General features: G+C 41.4%; 1 protein-coding gene across 3 annotated transcripts in view; it reads right to left on the bottom strand.

The window, feature by feature from the left end:
* The window catches only part of LOC144888214 (E3 ubiquitin/ISG15 ligase TRIM25-like), a 263,155-nt gene that overhangs the window by 45,405 nt on the left and 199,068 nt on the right, over positions 1-18,682 (bottom strand). For 2 of the 3 annotated variants that reach the window (XM_078770385.1, XM_078770383.1), the window contains exons 1-2: positions 13,611-13,677; positions 6,422-7,084 (exon numbers count right to left, since the gene is read on the bottom strand). In XM_078770385.1, the coding sequence (XP_078626511.1) occupies positions 6,422-7,039 (618 nt within the window). In that variant the 5' untranslated portion in view covers positions 7,040-7,084; positions 13,611-13,677. Of the gene's footprint in view, positions 1-6,421; positions 7,085-13,610; positions 13,678-18,682 lie in introns of those variants that run through there. The other variant, XM_078770384.1, reaches the window with a different exon arrangement.

Here is an 18,682-nt window from a genome sequence, read left to right as displayed (position 1 = left end):
AATGACAATATCGTGTAGTTTGACGAAAATTCATCAGAATTTGCCCAGATTTGTTGCATTCGAATGTTAACACCCTCTAGCGACTGTCAAATCCGATGACAATTTAATTTCGAGCTACCCTTAGCTCGTGAGGTGGTTATGTCACATGGCCTGGTCAAAAAAAAGTGTTGTGATTCTTTTTCTTCAGGCAATAACAACTTCTAGTTTCCAGACTGTACATCCAATCATCTTGAGATTTTGCACACCTGTTACTCTTCATGACTTCTACTAGAGTATGAAGTTTCACGTCGATCAATAAAGCGATTCAAGAGATATCCATTAAAAAAAAAAATTCGTTTAATTAATGATATACCAAATTTTATTTAATCCGTTTCGTTTAATACCAAATCCATTCATTCCAAAAAAAAAATTCCATCTCTTATAGTGCATCTTTCATTCATTCCCTAAACTCTCCAGCACTCCATCCTCCCTCCAGCGTCCTCAAACGTATTTTTGACTCGAATGTCTCAAGAAACTAATTTTGCAATAAATGTTCGTTTCCCATTAATCGTACATTTTTCAAAATCCCATCACCCCAAAATCCCATTTCCCATCACCCCTCCCCTCTAAATCTACCCCCTTGCCCATCCCCTCCAAATCATCCCCATCACCCATCTCTTTCAAATCTTCCCCCTTGCCCCTCCCCTCCAAATCTTCCCAATCACACATTCCTTTCAAATCTCCCCCCACACCCCCTCCCCTCCGAGACTCTCCCTCGCTCCTCCCCTCCTCGACTCCCCTCTCACCCCTCCCCCTCAAAGCGTCCTCCCCGCTTCTTGCCCCTTCCAACTTTCACCTTCATCTCCCTCAACCTTCTGCCTCGCTCTTCCCCCTCGTCAAATAACACCTCACTGCGCCTCTCCCAATCACCATCAAACCTTTTGTCTGCCCCATCCTTCCCTTTCTCCGAGCTATTATGTAATCTCTGACACACCTTCAACAGCTCTCCCTACCTCTTCCTCCTCTTCCACGTCTTACCCTACCGCTCCCCCCCCACCCCCTGTTCTGTATCCGATGCTCCCCCTTCCTCTTCCTTAACAGTATGGACCTCAAACATCCGGGGCCTTCGCTCAAACATGTCTGATCTCTCCATAAAGGTTGCTTCTGACAAACCAAACGTGATCTGCTTAACAGAAACTTTCCTCCTTCATGATGTCTCTGATTCCTTGGTATCTCTCGCAGGTTACTCCCTACTCCGGTATGATAGACCTGAGCCTCGTCCTGGAGGTGGGGTTGCTATCTTTATAAAAAAACTCTTCCTCACTCGCCCTGCACTGCCCTCTCTCCACCTCACCCCCAGGAATACCTTTGGCTACGGCTTCCCCTTCGCTCCCACCTTTTGTTCATATGTGTGTTGTACCGTCCACCAAACAGTGATGACTCCATCTACATCTCGCTGTCTGAGAATATGGACCAACTTCTATCTACCCATCCCAACTCTCTCTTCCTCATATGTGGTGATTTCAACTGTCACCATGCCAGTTGGCTGGGTGTGGGTACCTCTCTCACCAGCCATGGCTCTTCAGCAAAGGACTTCTGTGACTCACTGGGACTGACACAAACTGTCAATTTCCCGACCCGGATTTCAGTCAACGGAGCATCTTCTCTTCTGGACTTGGTTATGACTAACTTCCCTGAAAATGTCTGCTGCTCTTCTTCTGCTCCAATCGGCTCTTCTGATCATGTGCTTGTTAAAGTGGACATCTCTCTGACCATTCTCAGAGAGCCTCCTCAGCGTCGACGAGTCTGCCATTTCACTCAGGCCAACTGGCACGGTCTTCAAGCAGCCATCAATCATCTGGACTGGTCTCCCATCTCTACTGCCTCTGACATAAATTCTTCCTGGGAATTCTTCCAAAGCAAACTGCTCTCTCTCATGCACAGATTTATCCCATCTCGTCTTCTGTTGTCATACCCTTCCTCCCGTCCATGGTACACGGAATCTTGTGGTGAGGCTATTGCCCAGAAACAACTTGCTTTCGTCTCCTGGAAAGCAAATCCAACGGAAGGAAATCTCATTTCCTTTCACAAAGCCCGAAACAAGTGTGTGTCCACCCTCAGGAGAGCCAGGAAACAATATCTCTCCGTTCTCAGGACTGAACTCACTTATCTGTCTCCCTCTTCCAAATCCTGGTGGCGTCTGGTCAAATCTGTTTCTGGTGTTTGTTCCCCCTCCATCCCCTCCCTCACCTCAAATGGCCACACGGCTGACTCCGCACATGAAAAAGCTGAATGCCTCAATTCTGTGTTTGCCTCGAAATGTTGTGTCCCAAACCCATCCCTCTCTGTACCCACCGTACCCAGTCGTACCCAGCTGCTCCTGGACTCTGTGTCCTTTCCTCCTGACAAGGTGGAAAAGTTTCTGTCAACCCTCGACTCGGATTCTGCAACTGGACCTGACGGCATCAGCCCACGGGTCCTAAAATCCTGTTCTTCCGCTCTTTCACTCCCTCTCTCTGTTCTCTTCACCCTCTCTTTTGCTCAAGGTCATCTTCCATCTGCTTGGAAATCTGCCAACATCACCGCTTTGCACAAAAAAGGTGCAAAAACAGATCCCAGCAACTACAGACCAATCAGCCTTCTCCCAATTATCAGCAAAGTCATGGAATCCATCATTGCTTCAGATATGAAATCTTTCCTCTTCTCCAATGGCTTGATCTCTGATCATCAATTTGGTTTCAGACCTGGACACTCTACTCTGGACATGCTGCTTCTGCTTTCTCAACAATGGATGGAGGTCCTCAATGCCAAACAGGAAATTAGAGCAGTCTCCCTTGACATATCACGTGCCTTCGATACGGTCTGGCACCCCGCTCTGCTCACCAAACTCTCCTCTTTTGGTATCCATGGAAATCTCCACGCATGGCTGGCGGACTTCCTCTCTAGTCGTAGTCAACGTGTGGCCCTGAATGGGTTTCTCTCATCTCTTCTTCCTGTTCAGGCTGGAGTTCCACAAGGCAGTGTTCTTGGCCCTGTCCTTTTTCTGGTCTTCATCAATGATCTCTCTGACTCTCTTGAAAATCCTCTGTATCTCTTTGCTGATGACTCTACTCTCTGTCGCTCCATTCTTCATCCCTCAGATCGGCAGTCTGCTGCCTCCTCACTCTCTGCAGACCTGGACAAAATCACAGACTGGGCAAACAAGTGGAACATGTCTTTCAATCCTGACAAATCTCACACTCTTACAATGTCTCTCCGAAAAGACCGACTGGACAACCCTCCCATCCACTTTCTGAATAATCCTCTCCAAGAAGTTCTGTCACTCAAGCTTTTGGGTCTCACTATCTGCCATGATCTTTCCTGGGAAAACCACATTTCAAATCTGGCCTCCAAAGCCAGTCGCATACTGGGCATCCTCCATCGTGCGAAGTCCTTCCTTGGCACACCTGAGCTCCTCACCACATACAAGGCTTTCATCCGCAGCTCAATGGAATACTGCTCTCCCCTCTGGGCTGGTGCTCCTGCCTCACACCTAGCTCGTCTTCACGCTGTTGAAACCAAAGCATTCAGAATCATTGGAATCTCCCGCGATGAAGCTAACTCCAAGGGCCTCTCACTCACTCACCGCAGGCAGGTTGGTGGTCTTTCCATCTTCTACCGACTCCTCTCTGGCCTTGCCCCCCCAGCTCTCTCTGGGCTCTGTCCCGCAAATATTCCTGCAGGTCGAACAAGATCTGCCTGCAACCCTCTTATGGTCAAACTGCCAAAATCAAGACTCTCTGCTCACCTTCACTCCTTCATTCCTCTTTTCTCCCGCCTCTGGAACAAACTCCCTCACTCTCTTCAATCCCACTCCACCCTCCAGGTCTTTAAAACAGCTGTTCACCACCATCTCTTATCTTCCCCCATCCAAAACCTTGATCTTTTCTACCCCCGCTAATTTCACCCCAATTCCACTTTTTGAAATACCAACTTCTGTCCTGGAAGTCATTGGTGTCCTTGTGTTTTATACTTCTCCGTCCACCCCCCCCCCCCCCCCTTCCCATGCCTCCTCCCCCCAAGCCCTCTCCCTTCCACACATCTCCCTGCTCTCAAATGTTGTGTTTGTGTGCTTCACCTTCTCTCCCCATCTTGTTTTCCGCTCCCGCTTTTTATGTATTTTGTTTGTCTGGTTGATTTGTTTGTGAAGTAAATGTTAGCTCTTTCACGAGCCTCGATTCAGTATACAAAAAAATAAAAAAATAAAAAATATATATATCTGACAAACCACGTGACCTATCGCAAATTCTAAAATGACATTTTAGTAGACTGACATGCTGAACAGATCTGTGAATTTTCTCCTCGATTGGATCAAAAATGAGGGAGGAGCTAGGTTTTAAAGGTTCATGCTTAAAAACGTCATAACTCTGAAACCATGTGTCGGATGATGTCGTGCTCGCTGACCTTTTTGTTCGTCATTGGTATGCGTTTCTGCTTGCAAAGTTTGGCCACGATCTGTTCAGCCGTTGCAGAGAAAAAGGGTTTTTCGTGTGTTCACCAAAAAACAATATGGCGGCTGAACCACGTGACCTACGACGTCATATTTACCATTAAAATATTCTACAGACCGAGTCCCTCCTATGGTGAAAATTTTATCTCAATCGGCCCTATTATTGCAGAGAAAATGTTTTTTAAAGGAAATTAAAACTTAAAATGGCAATAGCACTCACTGTGAGACGTAGCCTGGCAGGACAAAATGGTGTGTTTCTTCTTCTTTCAACAATAAAGACTTATAGCTTCGCGACCGTACATCCAATCATCTTGAAATTGTGCACACTTGTTACTCTTCATGACTTCGACTAGAGTTTGAAGTTTCACGTCGATCAATAAAGCGATTCAAGAGATATCCATTAAAAAAAAAATTTCCTTTAATTAATGATGTCTGCCAAACCACGTGACCTATCGCAAATTCTAAAATGAAATTATAGTAGACTGACATGCTGAACAGATCTGTGAATTTTCTCCTCGATTGGATCAAAAATGAGGGAGGAGCTAGGTTTTAAAGGTTCATGTTTAAAAACGTCATAACTCTGAAACCATGTGTCGTATGATGTCGCCCTCGCTGACTTTTTTGTTCGTCATGGGCATGCGATTCTGCTTGCAAAGATTGGCCTCGATCTGTTCAGCCGTTGCAGAGAAAAAGGGGTTTTCGTGTTTTCACGAAAAACAAGATGGCGGCCGAACCACGTGACCTGCGACGTCATAATTACCATTAAAATATTCTACAGACCAAGTCACTCCTATGGTGAAAATTGTATCTCAATCGGCCCTATTATTGCAGAGAAAATGTTTTTTAAAGGAAATTAAAACTTAAAATGGCAATAGCACTGGGAGATGTGGCCTGGGAGGACAAAATGGTGTGTTTCTTCTTCTTTCAACAATAAAGACTTTAGCTTCGCGACCGTACATCCAATCATCTTAAAATTTTGCACACTTGTTCCACCCGATGAGAGCTACATTGCATTAAAAATTCAAGTGGGTCCATGCAGTGGTTCAAGAGTTACAAGCTTTTTAAAATTTAAATTCCATTATTTATTGCGGCCAAACCATGTGACTTATCAAAACGTCTCAAGTAACGATGAAACATCCCCCCATGTGGAACATTTGTGTAAAGTTTCCACTCGATATCTCCACAAATTATGGAGGTGATTCCATTTCTAGTTTGAAATTTTAAAACGTCATAACTCTGAAACCACGTGTCGGATGACGTCGTGCTCGCTGACTTTTTTGTTTGTCATGGGTATCCGAATATGCATGCCAAGTTTGGGCTCGATCCGTTCAGCCGTTGGAGAAAAAGGGTTTTCTGTGTTTTTTCACGGAAATCAAGATGGCGGCCGAACCATGTGACGTATGACTTCGAAAATTTTCGCATTCTGAGTTTTTTTTTAACTAAGCATCTGGGGAAAAAATCTCATTTTCGGGGGAGAAAAACTGTGTTTGACGAATTCTAACCTCTTAACGTTAGCATTTTTGATATACTCAATACACATGTTTTTTGTTCCCATTGCAGAGTTCTTTAGAATGAGCCATTCCTCAAATTTTTCCATTGAGCCGTTTCGGAGATACAGAGGGGCAAAGTTGAAGGTGTTTTACAAGATGGCGCCCATACCACGTGACCTATGACGTCATCATTAGCATAAAAAAATTCTACGAGCCTAGCCGATCATTTGATGAAAATTTCCTGTCAATCCGACCAGCGGTTGCTGAGAAACTTAATTATGAAGTTTTCGGAGGTGCAAAATAGGGTGGAAGAATAATAATAAGAAAAACTCTAGCAGTAATAATAGGTTTCTCTCCATTTCATGGAGAGTAAACCTAATAAAATTAAAAATTCAGGCCGAAACCCAGGCCGAAACATTTTGGATAAAATTCATACAACAACCATTTTCACTGATTTACTCACCTTCAGTTCAACATGAGCAATCTCCACAGCAACAACTTTGTGTTCCTGATGTTGTCCACCTGTGCACATCAAGCACATCAAGCTCTCATCGTCCTTACAATAGAATTGGATTGGCTTTCCATGTTGAGTGCATCTTAGTTCCTCAATCTTCACTTCTGGATCCACCAGCTTGTGCCCTTTCTGCTGATGAGGCTTCAGGTGTTTCTCACAGCAGAGGATCTCACAAGGTACACACCTCTTGGCTGCCTCTCCATTACAAAGCTCACAGTAACTCTCTCTGCCCCTTGATTTCACGCCTTCCTTAACATTTACATTACCATGTTCTGCATCTCCGATCTCAACCCCCAACCCAACCTTTCCCTTTTTCAACTTCATATTTTCTACCAAGTTGGCAACGATCACATTCTTCTCAAGCTTTGGTTTTTGTGGAAAAACCTCACGGCAATTTGGACAAACACAACCTGTGTCTTCTTTCCTGTTCTCCCAGAATGTCTCTATACACACACGACAAAATGAGTGTCCACATGGCAAAGCAGTGGGCTCCTTGTAGAGATCAAAGCACACTGGACATGTTAGTTCATCCAAAATAACTCCGATATCAGAAGAAGAAGAAGCCATTTCCTTGGCGTTAGAGGAGAGTGTGAAGCAGGGTTGAATTGAAACCTGCAAATGGAGATGAAAAATTAGAAAATCTTAAAATAATGAAAGAGCAAGTATGTACATATATATATATATATATATATATATATATATATATATGTATGTATATATATATATATATATATATATATATATATATATATATATATATATATATATATATATATATATACATATATATATATATATATATATATGTATTAGGGTGGTCCTCAAATGTAAACATTAACTTTTCTAAAGTGCTTTTCCATTTTTTTTATTACACCTGTAGAGAGAACAAATTGGGTAAAATTTCGTTTCATTTTGAAAACTTTTACCACTGTCACATGGCCCCTCCTAATCTGCTAATCAGCAGTATACAGAAGTTATTTCGGTTTGTTTCAGTTATGATGGCGAGTGCAAGTACTTCAAGAAGAGCAACCAGAAAAAAGAACCATGTGTGGCTGATAGGCTGCCATATTGAAAAACTACCAGAAACTCGGCTCCCATCTTGGCAAGAGATTCTGCAGCGATACTTTAAGCTACATCAGGCTGAGAAATTGGACATAAGCAGTGCCGCAACAACTGTTGTTCGTGAGACATTATGCATCTGGGAGAAATCACGGATCCCCACTGCAGATGAGCGGAATATCATTGCAAAACTTGAGAGAAAAGTAGAACAATACAGATCGATCCTGAAAGGAAAGAGCCGGCGATCTGTCCCTCAGATAAAGAAAGAAGAGCAGTTTCAAACCGGTCTACGTGACTTATTTGACATTGCTCATGTTGATGTCCTTGATCTGATCAAAATACCAGAGGACCGTGAATTCCTTAAGGCACAACGGGAGCCAGGTCGACGGGGCTTTATGGTTGGTGTTGACAAGGTGCTAGCAGGAAAAGAGGAGCGGACACATCAACGCGACAAGGTGTTGACTGAAAGAGAGCAGCATGAAAAAGAGAAGCAAGCAGCCCGAGAGGAGACTCTTGAGCTAGCATCATCAACAGACAGCAGTGCAGAAGCCAGTGATCATGACGACTCTGCTGTTCTATCTGCTTCAAAGGGGCAGAGCCGAAAGCGTGCAAGTAGCATTGTTACACCGGACCTAACAGCAGCTCTCGACCGCAACAAGGTTATCGATCGATCAGCTGTTCACATCTTGTCAGCAGCAGCCTCTGCTCTGGGACACGACCCTTCAGAGTTGGCCATCAACCGCACATCGATCAGGAAATCCAGGCGGATCCAACGGAAGACAATTGCAGGTGACATCCAGGCATCCTATGCTCCAAACACAAGTCTGGTGGTTCATTGGGATGGCAAGCTCCTTCCAGACGATGGGACTAAAAAAGTTGATCGCCTTCCTGTCATTGTCAGTGACCCACAAGGAACTGGAAAGCTTCTGGGTGTGCCAAAGCTGCCAGCAGGAACTGGACTAGCAACAGCTGCTGCTGTTATGCAATGCCTCGAAGAATGGCATTTGCAAGACATGGTGGCAGGTATGAACTTTGACACGACAGCCAGCAACACTGGTTCAGCACTTGGTGCGTGCACTATTTTGCAGCAAAAGCTTGGACGACAACTATTACATTTTGCATGCCGGCATCACATTCTGGAACTAGTGGTAGAGCCAGCAATGGCAGCATTCAAACCATTTGTTGGTCCATCAAAAGGACCTGAGATAGCCGTCTTCAAGTGTTTCCAGTCAAACTGGAATTCCATTGACCAAAGCAAGTTTAAGCCAACGATGCCTGATGACCTTGACTCTGTAGTTTCAGGTGTATTTTTAAGTTGCAAAGAAGATGTCGTTTCATTCTGCATCCAGAAACTGGAATCGGGCCAACTACGAGATGACTACCGTGAACTTCTTGAGTTGACTATTATTCTGTTTGGTGAGCGTCCTCTGAGAGGATTCAGGTTCATGCAGCCAGGAGCCATGCATCGGGCAAGATGGATGGCCCATGTGATTTATGGAATCAAGATCTACTTGTTCCGTGATCAGTTTCGACTGACCCCAAAGGAACTCACTGGCATAAAGCGTTTTACAGCATTTGTTGGAGCAGTGTATACCAAAGCCTGGTTCAGCGCTCCATCTGCCATTGGTGCTCCCGCTGGAGACCTAGCTCTCTTAAAAGCACTCATTTTGTATCCTGATTCAGTGATTGCCGAAGCCACCAGCAAAAAGCTTTCCAATCACTTGTGGTACCTCAGTGAAGAACTGGCAGGACTTGCTCTGTTTGACGATAGTGTTGAGCTTGATGTCAAGCTAATGATAGTAGCTGCTCTTAAAGAAGAATGCCAAGAGAATCCTCAACCACGGGTCCATGTGGATCTTACAGCAAAAGAAGCCATCGCTGCCAAGACTGTTGCAGATTTTGTTACTTCTGCCTCACTGCGAATTTTTACTGCATTCAAAGTCAATACTGACTTCCTAGAAAAGGACCCTGGTGAGTGGGCCGATGACCCATCATTTCAGTCATCACAGCAAGTCTTGCGCGGTATTGCCACTGTCAACGACTTTGCAGAACGTGGTGTAGCATTAATACAGGACTACAATCAAGTCTTGACAAAGGATGAACAGCAGCGCCAGTACCTGTTGCAAGTTGTTGAGTGGCATCGCCATCAGTTCCCCGACGCAAAGAAGATAAGGAGGAAATAATTTACCACAGAACTTATTAATGAGGCATCAATGGTCTGGATGACTCTTACTCTTTGTGTTTATGATGATTGTCATACATTCTTACTGATTTGGGATTACATCTGAGTGTTAGTTTATTAAAAACAATTTTGTGTGTCGATATTGAAACATTGTAATTTTCAACCCATGTGTGACAGTAGTAAATAAAGTCGGATAGAAACCATCTTTGGCACATTTCATTTTTTCACAATAAGGAACAATTTTAGCAACAAGCACCTGAAATAAGTCCAATTTTATTTTTTGGTGTACATTTGAGGACCACCCTAATATATATATATATATATATATATATATATATATATATATATATATATATATATATATATATATATATATATATATACACATATATATATATATATACACATATATACACAAAGAATTAAGTTAAGCACCCCTACACAAAGAATTAAGTTAAGCACCCCCTAATATATACCCCCCTCGAGCACGTTTGGGACATGTTGGGACGACAAATTGCGACGATGGTCCCTCCAATAGCCAATCTGGATGAATTGGAACGTGCATTACATCGGGAATGGAACAACCTGCCACAGCAACGCATACGACGGCTTACAGGGTCTATGAGACGTAGGGTTGAGTCAGTGATCCGATCACGTGGGTCCTACACACGTTATTGACGCAAAGATCGCTAGAGGTCTTCTCAGAACAATGACTGTACGTTAGAAAACATAAACGTCATCCACACTGTCCGTGATGGACCTATAGCTCCATACTTAAATTGAGGTGAAAATATGCCTAAAATTCCCAATAAATTTCACCTTAAATTATTCAGAATAAAATATTGAAAACGGCATGATTGTTATGTTTTTATGTGACCATAATATCACTTCTCCAGAAAATATAGCAATATCATGGGTATATTACACTGTTTTGACGACAACAACCTTGTAATGTGCGAGGTTGTAAAAAAACGGGGGGGTGCTTAACTTAATTCTTTGTGTATATATATACATACACACAGACTTGGCATTTAATATGGAATATTTTTTTTGTGGGGGTGAACTTACTTTTCAAGATGACTTAGAACCAAAAGTTCATTAGAATTATGTTGAAATTATTCTAGAATTTGTTAATGTGACCTTTAAAAGAAACAAAAACCACATTTGACATTTTGAAGTAAATAAATTGATCCTTGAAAGTGATGTAAACCGATATCGAACTCAATTCACAGACTACTGTGTTAAACTTCTGTACGTTTTCCAGAAGTATCTCTTTATTTTGCACATTAGCCAAAAAAAAATTCAACAAAAACAAAGGTTAAATTATGACTGGGATTACGGATAGTAAAATTACAGTTCAGTACTTCGTGTAACCCCCACGAGCATTCAGGAGAGCACGTACACGTTGAGGCATGCTGTTCACGAGATTTGCCAAGGTTTGGACAGGAATCGCTGGCCATGCAGTGAAAATAGCCTGCTGCAATTCACGCACAGATGTCGGCTGCTGGTCCAAGTTGTCGATTTGACGCGTTTATTCTGCCCACAAGTTCTCTATCAGATTCATATCCGGGGACATGGCAGGCCACTCCATATGCTCGACACCACGGTCAGCAAGAAAATGTTGGATCATGCGAGCACGATGAGGCCGTGCATTGTCATCTTGGAAGACAAAGTTTCCTCGAAAGGCTGCACGAGCAAATGGAAGCAATGTTTCTTCCAGAATGGCCCTGTACTTGAACTGGTTCAGGTTTCCATTCAGAACAACCAGGTCAGTTTTGCCCCCTGCATGAAAAGCAGCCCAAATGGTCACCCCACCACCTCCAGCTTGGACTCTTGGCACAATACAATCTTCGTTGTCGGCTTCATGCACTTGTCTGCGCACTCGGTTGCGGCCATCTTGACGATAGACCAGAAATCTAGACTCGTCACTGAAGGTCACGTGATTCCAGTGTCCTGGCTGCCATTGACGGTGCTCTCTGGCCCACTGCAATCGACGCTGGGGGTGTTGTCTGGTCAGGCGTGGCTTTCTCAGGGGACGCCTGGCACGATAGCCTGCTTGAACCAGTCGTTGGTTGACTAGGCTTCTGGATACAGGCACATTTGTCAGTTGCTGCCACTCAGCCCGAAGCCGATTAGCTGACTTGGTACGGCCATTGCAGACTAACCGGTGCAGCTGGTGATAATCTCTCCTTGTGGTTCTGCGGGGACGTCCTGGCCTCGGTATTGGAGTAGGGATACCCCTCTGAGCATTTCGTTTCAGGATCTTTGACACCTGAACTTGAGTGATGCCATACTGCCGAGCAATAGCACGCTGTTTCATGCCAGAATTTCGTAAAGCCACCACTCCATGACAAACAGCATTATCGAGTTGATGGACCATCTCCAGAGGAAGCGGCAATAACTTTTGTAGATGTGCAGCAGTTGTTTTCCACTAATACAGAACGCAACAACCCTTATATACACGATTGTGAAGCCAATCGTCAAATGTACCTGTCCTTACATTTTGTCACGCCACCTGTGATATTATACTGTTATTGACTTCTTGCTGCGAAAGACAATCAGTGACATGGTTCTTTTAACAAAGAAATCACCGAAGCGTAAAATAAACTCACCAGATTGATATACTGAGTTCAGAAAGTAAACCCAAGTAAAGAAAAACAAGCGTTACGCCTAGGTCCTCCGTCGGTGAAGTAATGCGAGTTGACAAAGTGGAAGACGCAGAAAACATGCTATGATATGATATTTCGCTCACAAGGTTCAGACATACATGGAGGTGGCCATCTTGGATTTTGACGTGGCGACCCAATTTTCAATAGCCTTCTTCCTTATGCCTAGATACACCCACACACCAGATTAAAAGTTGGTACCTCGTTTATTTTTCAAGATATTCCACTCACAAGGTTCAGACATACATGGCGGTGGCCATCTTATATTTTGACGTGGCGACCCAATTTTCAATAGCGTTCTTCCTTGTGCCTAGATACACCCAAACACCAGATTAGAAGTTGGTACTTCGCTTATTTTTCAAGATATTACGCTCACAAGGATCAGACATATATATGGTGGCGGCCATCTTGGATTTGACGTGGCGACCCAATTTACAATAGCGTTCTTCCTTATGCCGAGATACACCCACACACCCAATTAGAAATTGGTACTTCGCTTATTTTTCAAGATATTCATCTCACAAGGTTCAGACATACATGGCGGCGGCCATCTTGGATTTTGACGTGGCGACCCAATTTTAAACAGCGTTCTTGCTTGTGCCTAGATACACCCACACACCAGATTAGAAGTTGGTACTTCGCTTATTTTTCACCATCCATAAGGGAAAAGATCAGTTGAAATTCTATTTTCTTTCCTCCCCTGTGGTGTCCATCTTGTTTGTCCCATGTACCCCACCAACCATCGACATTCCATAGATCTCCCGATGTTCCTGTTATATCATGTTGTTGTACTTCCCTCAACCCCCTTCTTTTCTCTCGCTCTCTTTATTATATGTTGTATACGTTAGCTCTCACATGAGCCTCGACTTGGTATTTAAAAAAAAACAAAATTGTCTGTGTCCCACACCCAACGTCTCCACCAAATTACGCCCGGATCCGTCTACAACTTTTAAAGATATCTTATTCACAAATATATAACCAGACATGAAAACATAACATCCATCGACCTTCGGTAGTGAAACTAATGAACCTGGAACCCTGTCCGTGGTTCCCTCTCCCTCCCTGAAGAAACTGACGTCATCCTGACGAACCACACAAATATTCCCGATTGCACTCTCCACACTCCACACACTCCTTCATTACCAGAGTGAAACAAACACGATCATTATACAACATTTCTCATTAATAACTTGATAACTCCTTAACCCGGGTACGAGAACGGACACGTTACCTCTCCTGCTGATAAAGTTTGAGAAACGCGTCAACACTTCACTTCCCCGAATTGAGCTCACAGGGGTGGAGCCTCGTTCCATGACGTCATGAACAACGTGATGACGCAGTCTCGTAGAACGAGCGCCATCTCTCGCGCATTTGTCTCAGCACGTCACGTGGTTATTTTAACAACATCAGCTGGATTTTCAACTTGTTTTTCACATCAAGCTTATTTTCTTGTGAAATAATAACCGAATGAGGGAACATTCCGCGGGGGTTTCAACCCTGTCATGGGATTATATTAAACGTTTATTTTAAACCGTTATTTCTGATTATCCCGTTTAATAAACAAACTCGTTCGCATCTCGTTATCATTTATCAAAACAAACATCATTCCCGAATCCCGATCCACGGATTTCTCCGATCGATGTCCGAGTTCAGAAAGTTCAATTGGTGTTTCGCAGGCAGGTGATTCAATGTGTTCATCTTCGACCCTCGAATGGACGTGAAGCCGGACGTCCTGTGTGCTGGCATTAGTTGGTGAACGTTAAAGATCCCACGGTGTCCTTCACGAAGAGCAGGTAACCCACCTGGAGTGCCATGGGTAGATCTCGCCCTGAGGGCATCACCTGCTTGTTCACGGTTTTGTCTGCCGCCAGGTAATAGGTAAGTACGATTTGTTAATTAAAGGACGTGATGAGACACCTTCTCGGGATTCCGTCCTCACGTGATGACGCAACCTTTAACTTTGTGACGTCACCATGCCCGTTGTTGAATCGTTATTTTATCGCTCGATTGTTACGTCATCACAATCATCTTTTTAATGCGATTCGTTTGCACAGGTGACATGAAACTACCACCAGCTGTACATCCTGACGTTTACAGAGAATTGTCCTCCGGTAACTTTGTTGTGAAGCGGACAGTTTTGTTTAATTTATCATTTCAATTGATTAAAGCGAACAGTTTGTTATCATTCTCATATGAGATTAATGAATCACTTGCGTGAATGTCTCATGGTGTCCATTTCATATATTTTCAGGTAACCTCTTGAGGTGACATAATGGATGATGTACGAACAAGGAAACGACCTTCCACTGATTATAGTCGTTACACCACATGCCAGAAGTTACCTCTGGGACGTCACAAAAATGAGAAGAAGAGGAATCGAGAAGATGATTCATCGCTATGATTCTGCATCTGAATGTGTTCCTGTGTCACTCCACAATCACGTGACCTGGATGGTGACTGATGCAACTCCAGAGATGAACGAGTCAAACTTAAAAGTGAAACTGAATGAGAGAAATCGGGAAAAGTCCTCAATATGGATCAAGGTATTTATCAAGGTAGCAGGTATCCCCACGAGCATTTCACACCTTAAAATAAACCAGGAGTAAAGAAGTAGTTAAGATATTGAACCGTTTTGACAATATCATCAGGTATCAAGATAGACAGAGATGTATCGCTTCCACGTCACGGACTAGTGAGGAGGACCAGGAACAAGGTGAGCTCTTGATTCCCACAAACCTTAAAGTTGAAAAATTCACTCAAAGTGCCTTTGGTAACCTGGACTTCCATGAACACACACTGGAAGGTACAACAACCAGTGGCACGACCCACAACATCTACACACATTCAGGTAACGATGATGAGGTATTGAAAACTGTTACATCAGGACCATGAACTGGAAGAGCTCCATGAGCAGGAATTCAGCACTTCCACACTAAGGTGAGTGGTTTAACCTTGAGATCGACAGCAAAGTCGTTCCTTGTGTGGCCGGAAACTTATACAAGAACCAAGAGATACCAAGGTGATTACAGATCTCAGTCATACGGAAGCTGAGAAAAAGAGAGTCTTTGGAAGCTGATGATCAGAAGAGTCTCGTGACTTGGAATTCTTTCCATGAACCGAGGATGAAAAACTCCAAAAGTTGATTGGATACGGACTTTTCTTACCTGAGTCACCAGTAAAACGTGACGTTGTTGAAGCATCTCTTGAATATCACGTCACTGCTCCCCAGAAACCTGGCCAACAATACTACATGCTAAGTACGACTACACTACATCAGTACCAACAGAACAGCACCTCACTGAAGCAGAAACATGCTGCCATACCTGATATCTACTGACCACAGTAAACACGTGGCAGGTATCCCACAATTTCTGATTGTGATGAAGAAGCATCTTCCACAAGACAGAGGTACAGAATTCCAACAGGTACATTTCACTGTGAGTGCAACTGGCGGAAAGTACAATGGTGTTTGTACTGACGTGGCTTCAGAACAGACATATAATGGTGAACCCAAGAGCAGGTATTCAATGGGATAACTTAAAAAGTATCTGCTGGAGAGAAATCTTTGAGAACATTTCCAGCACTGACTGCTCTGTAACAAAGAGACAAAAGGTAATGTGGTCCATAATCAGGATGGTGGTGTCAAAGCATCAACAAAGTGTAAAACATCAGAGACAGAGAAGTTGTGAATACAAGGAAAGATAAACTGAAACGAGAAATGATCAATTCATTCAGTGAAACATAAACAGAAATGAGAAATGATCAATTCATTCAGTGAAACAAACTGAAACGAGAAATTATCAATTCATTCAGTGAAACAAAAACTTAAATGAGAAATGATCAATTCATTCAGTGAAACAAACTGAAACGAGAAATTATTAATTCATTCAGTGAAACAAAAACTGAAACGAGAAATTATCAATTCATTCAGTGAAAAACTGAAATGAGAAATGATCAATTCATTCAGTGAAACATAAACTGAAATGAGAAATGATCAATTCATTCAGTGAAACAAACTGAAATGAGAAATGATCAATTCATTCAGTGAAACATAAACTGAAATGAGAAATGATCAATTCATTCAGTGAAACAAACTGAAACGAGAAATTATCAATTCATTCAGTGAAACAAAAACTGAAATGAGAAATGATCAATTCATTCAGTGAAACATAAACTGAAACAAGAAATGATCAATTCATTCAGTGAAACAAACGGAAATGAGAAATGATCAATTCATTCAGTGAAACATAAACTGAAACAAGAAATGATCAATTCATTCAGTGAAACATAAACTGAAACAAGAAATGATCAATTCATTCAGTGAAACAAAAACTGAAATGAGAAATGATCAATTCATTCAGTGAAACATAAACTGAAACAAGAAATGATCAATTCATTCAGTGAAACAAAAACTGAAATGAGAAATGATCAATTCATTCAGTGAAACATAAACTGAAACAAGAAATGATCAATTCATTCAGTGAAACAAACGGAAATGAGAAATGATCAATTCATTCAGTGAAACATAAACTGAAACAAGAAATGATCAATTCATTCAGTGAAACATAAACGGAAATGAGAAATGATCAATTCATTCAGTGAAACATAAACGGAAATGAGAAATGAACAATTCATTCAGTGAAACAAACTGAAATGAGAAATGATCAATTCATTCAGTGAAACAAACCGAAATGAGAAATTATCAATTGATTTAGTGAAACAAAAACTGAAATGAGAAATGATCAATTCATTCAGTGAAACATAAACAGAAATGAGAAATGATCAATTCATTCAGTGAAACAAACTGAAACGAGAAATTATCAATTCATTCAGTGAAACATAAACTGAAATGAGAAATGATCAATTCATTCAGTGAAACATAAACTGAAACAAGAAATGATCAATTCATTCAGTGAAACATAAACGGAAATGAGAAATGATCAATTCATTCAGTGAAACAAACTGAAATGAGAAATTATCAATTGATTTAGTGAAACAAAAACTGAAATGAGAAATGATCAATTCATTCAGTGAAACATAAACTGAAATGAGAAATGATCAATTCATTCAGTGAAACAAAAACTGAAATGAGAAATGATCAATTCATTTTGTGAAAGATAAACAAACGAGAAATGATCAATTCATTCAGTGAAACAAAAACTGAAATGAGAAATGATCAATTCATTCAGTGAAACAAAAACTGAAATGAGAAATGATCAATTCATTCAGTGAAACAAACTGAAATGAGAAATGATCAATTCATTCAGTGAAACAAACTGAAATGAGAAATGATCAATTCATTCAGTGAAACATGAACGGAAATGAGAAATGATCAATTCATTCAGTGAAACATGAACGGAAATGAGAAATGATCAATTCATTCAGTGAAACAAACTGAAATGAGAAATGATCAATTCATTCAGTGAAACATGAACGGAAATGAGAAATGATCAATTCATTCAGTGAAACATGAACGGAAATGAGAAATGATCAATTCATTCAGTGAAACATGAACAGAAATGAGAAATGATCAATTCATTCAGTGAAACAAACTGAAATGAGAAATTATCAATTCATTCAGTAAAACAAAAACTGAAATGAGAAATGATCAATTCATTCAGTAAAACAAAAACTGAAATGAGAAATGATCAATTCATTCAGTGAAACAAACTGAAATGAGAAATTATCAATTGATTTAGTGAAACAAAAACTGAAATGAGAAATGATCAATTCATTCAGTGAAACATAAACTGAAATGAGAAATGATCAATTCATTCAGTGAAAGATAAACAAACGAAATTCATTCAGTGAAAGATAAACTGAAACGAGAAATGATCAATTCATTCAGTGAAACAAACTGAAATGAGAAATGATCAATTTATTCAGTAAAACATAAACTGACACAAGAAATAATCAATTCATTCAGTGAAAGATAAACTGAAACGAGAAATGATCAATTCATTCAGTGAAACAAAATGAAATGAGAAATGATCAATTCATTCAGTGAAACATGATTGGAAATGAGAAATGATCAATTCATTCAGTGAAACATGAACAGAAATGAGAAATGATCAATTCATTCAGTGAAACAAACGGAAATGAGAAATTATCAATTCATTCAGTGAAACATAAACGGAAATGAGAAATGATCAATTCATTCAGTGAAACAAACTGAAATGAGAAATGATAAATTCATTCAGTGAAACATGAATGGAAATGAGAAATGATCAATTCATTCAGTGAAACATGAACAGAAATGAGAAATGATCAATTCATTCAGTGAAACAAACGGAAATGAGAAAT

The sequence above is a fragment of the Myxine glutinosa genome, chromosome 1 (assembly GCF_964187855.1).
Source record: "Myxine glutinosa chromosome 1, kmMyxGlut1.1, whole genome shotgun sequence".
In the NCBI taxonomy this organism is placed as follows: Eukaryota; Metazoa; Chordata; class Myxini; order Myxiniformes; family Myxinidae; genus Myxine; species Myxine glutinosa.
The sequence above is the reverse complement of the archived record's forward strand: the minus strand, read 5'-3'. Positions and strand labels throughout refer to the sequence as shown.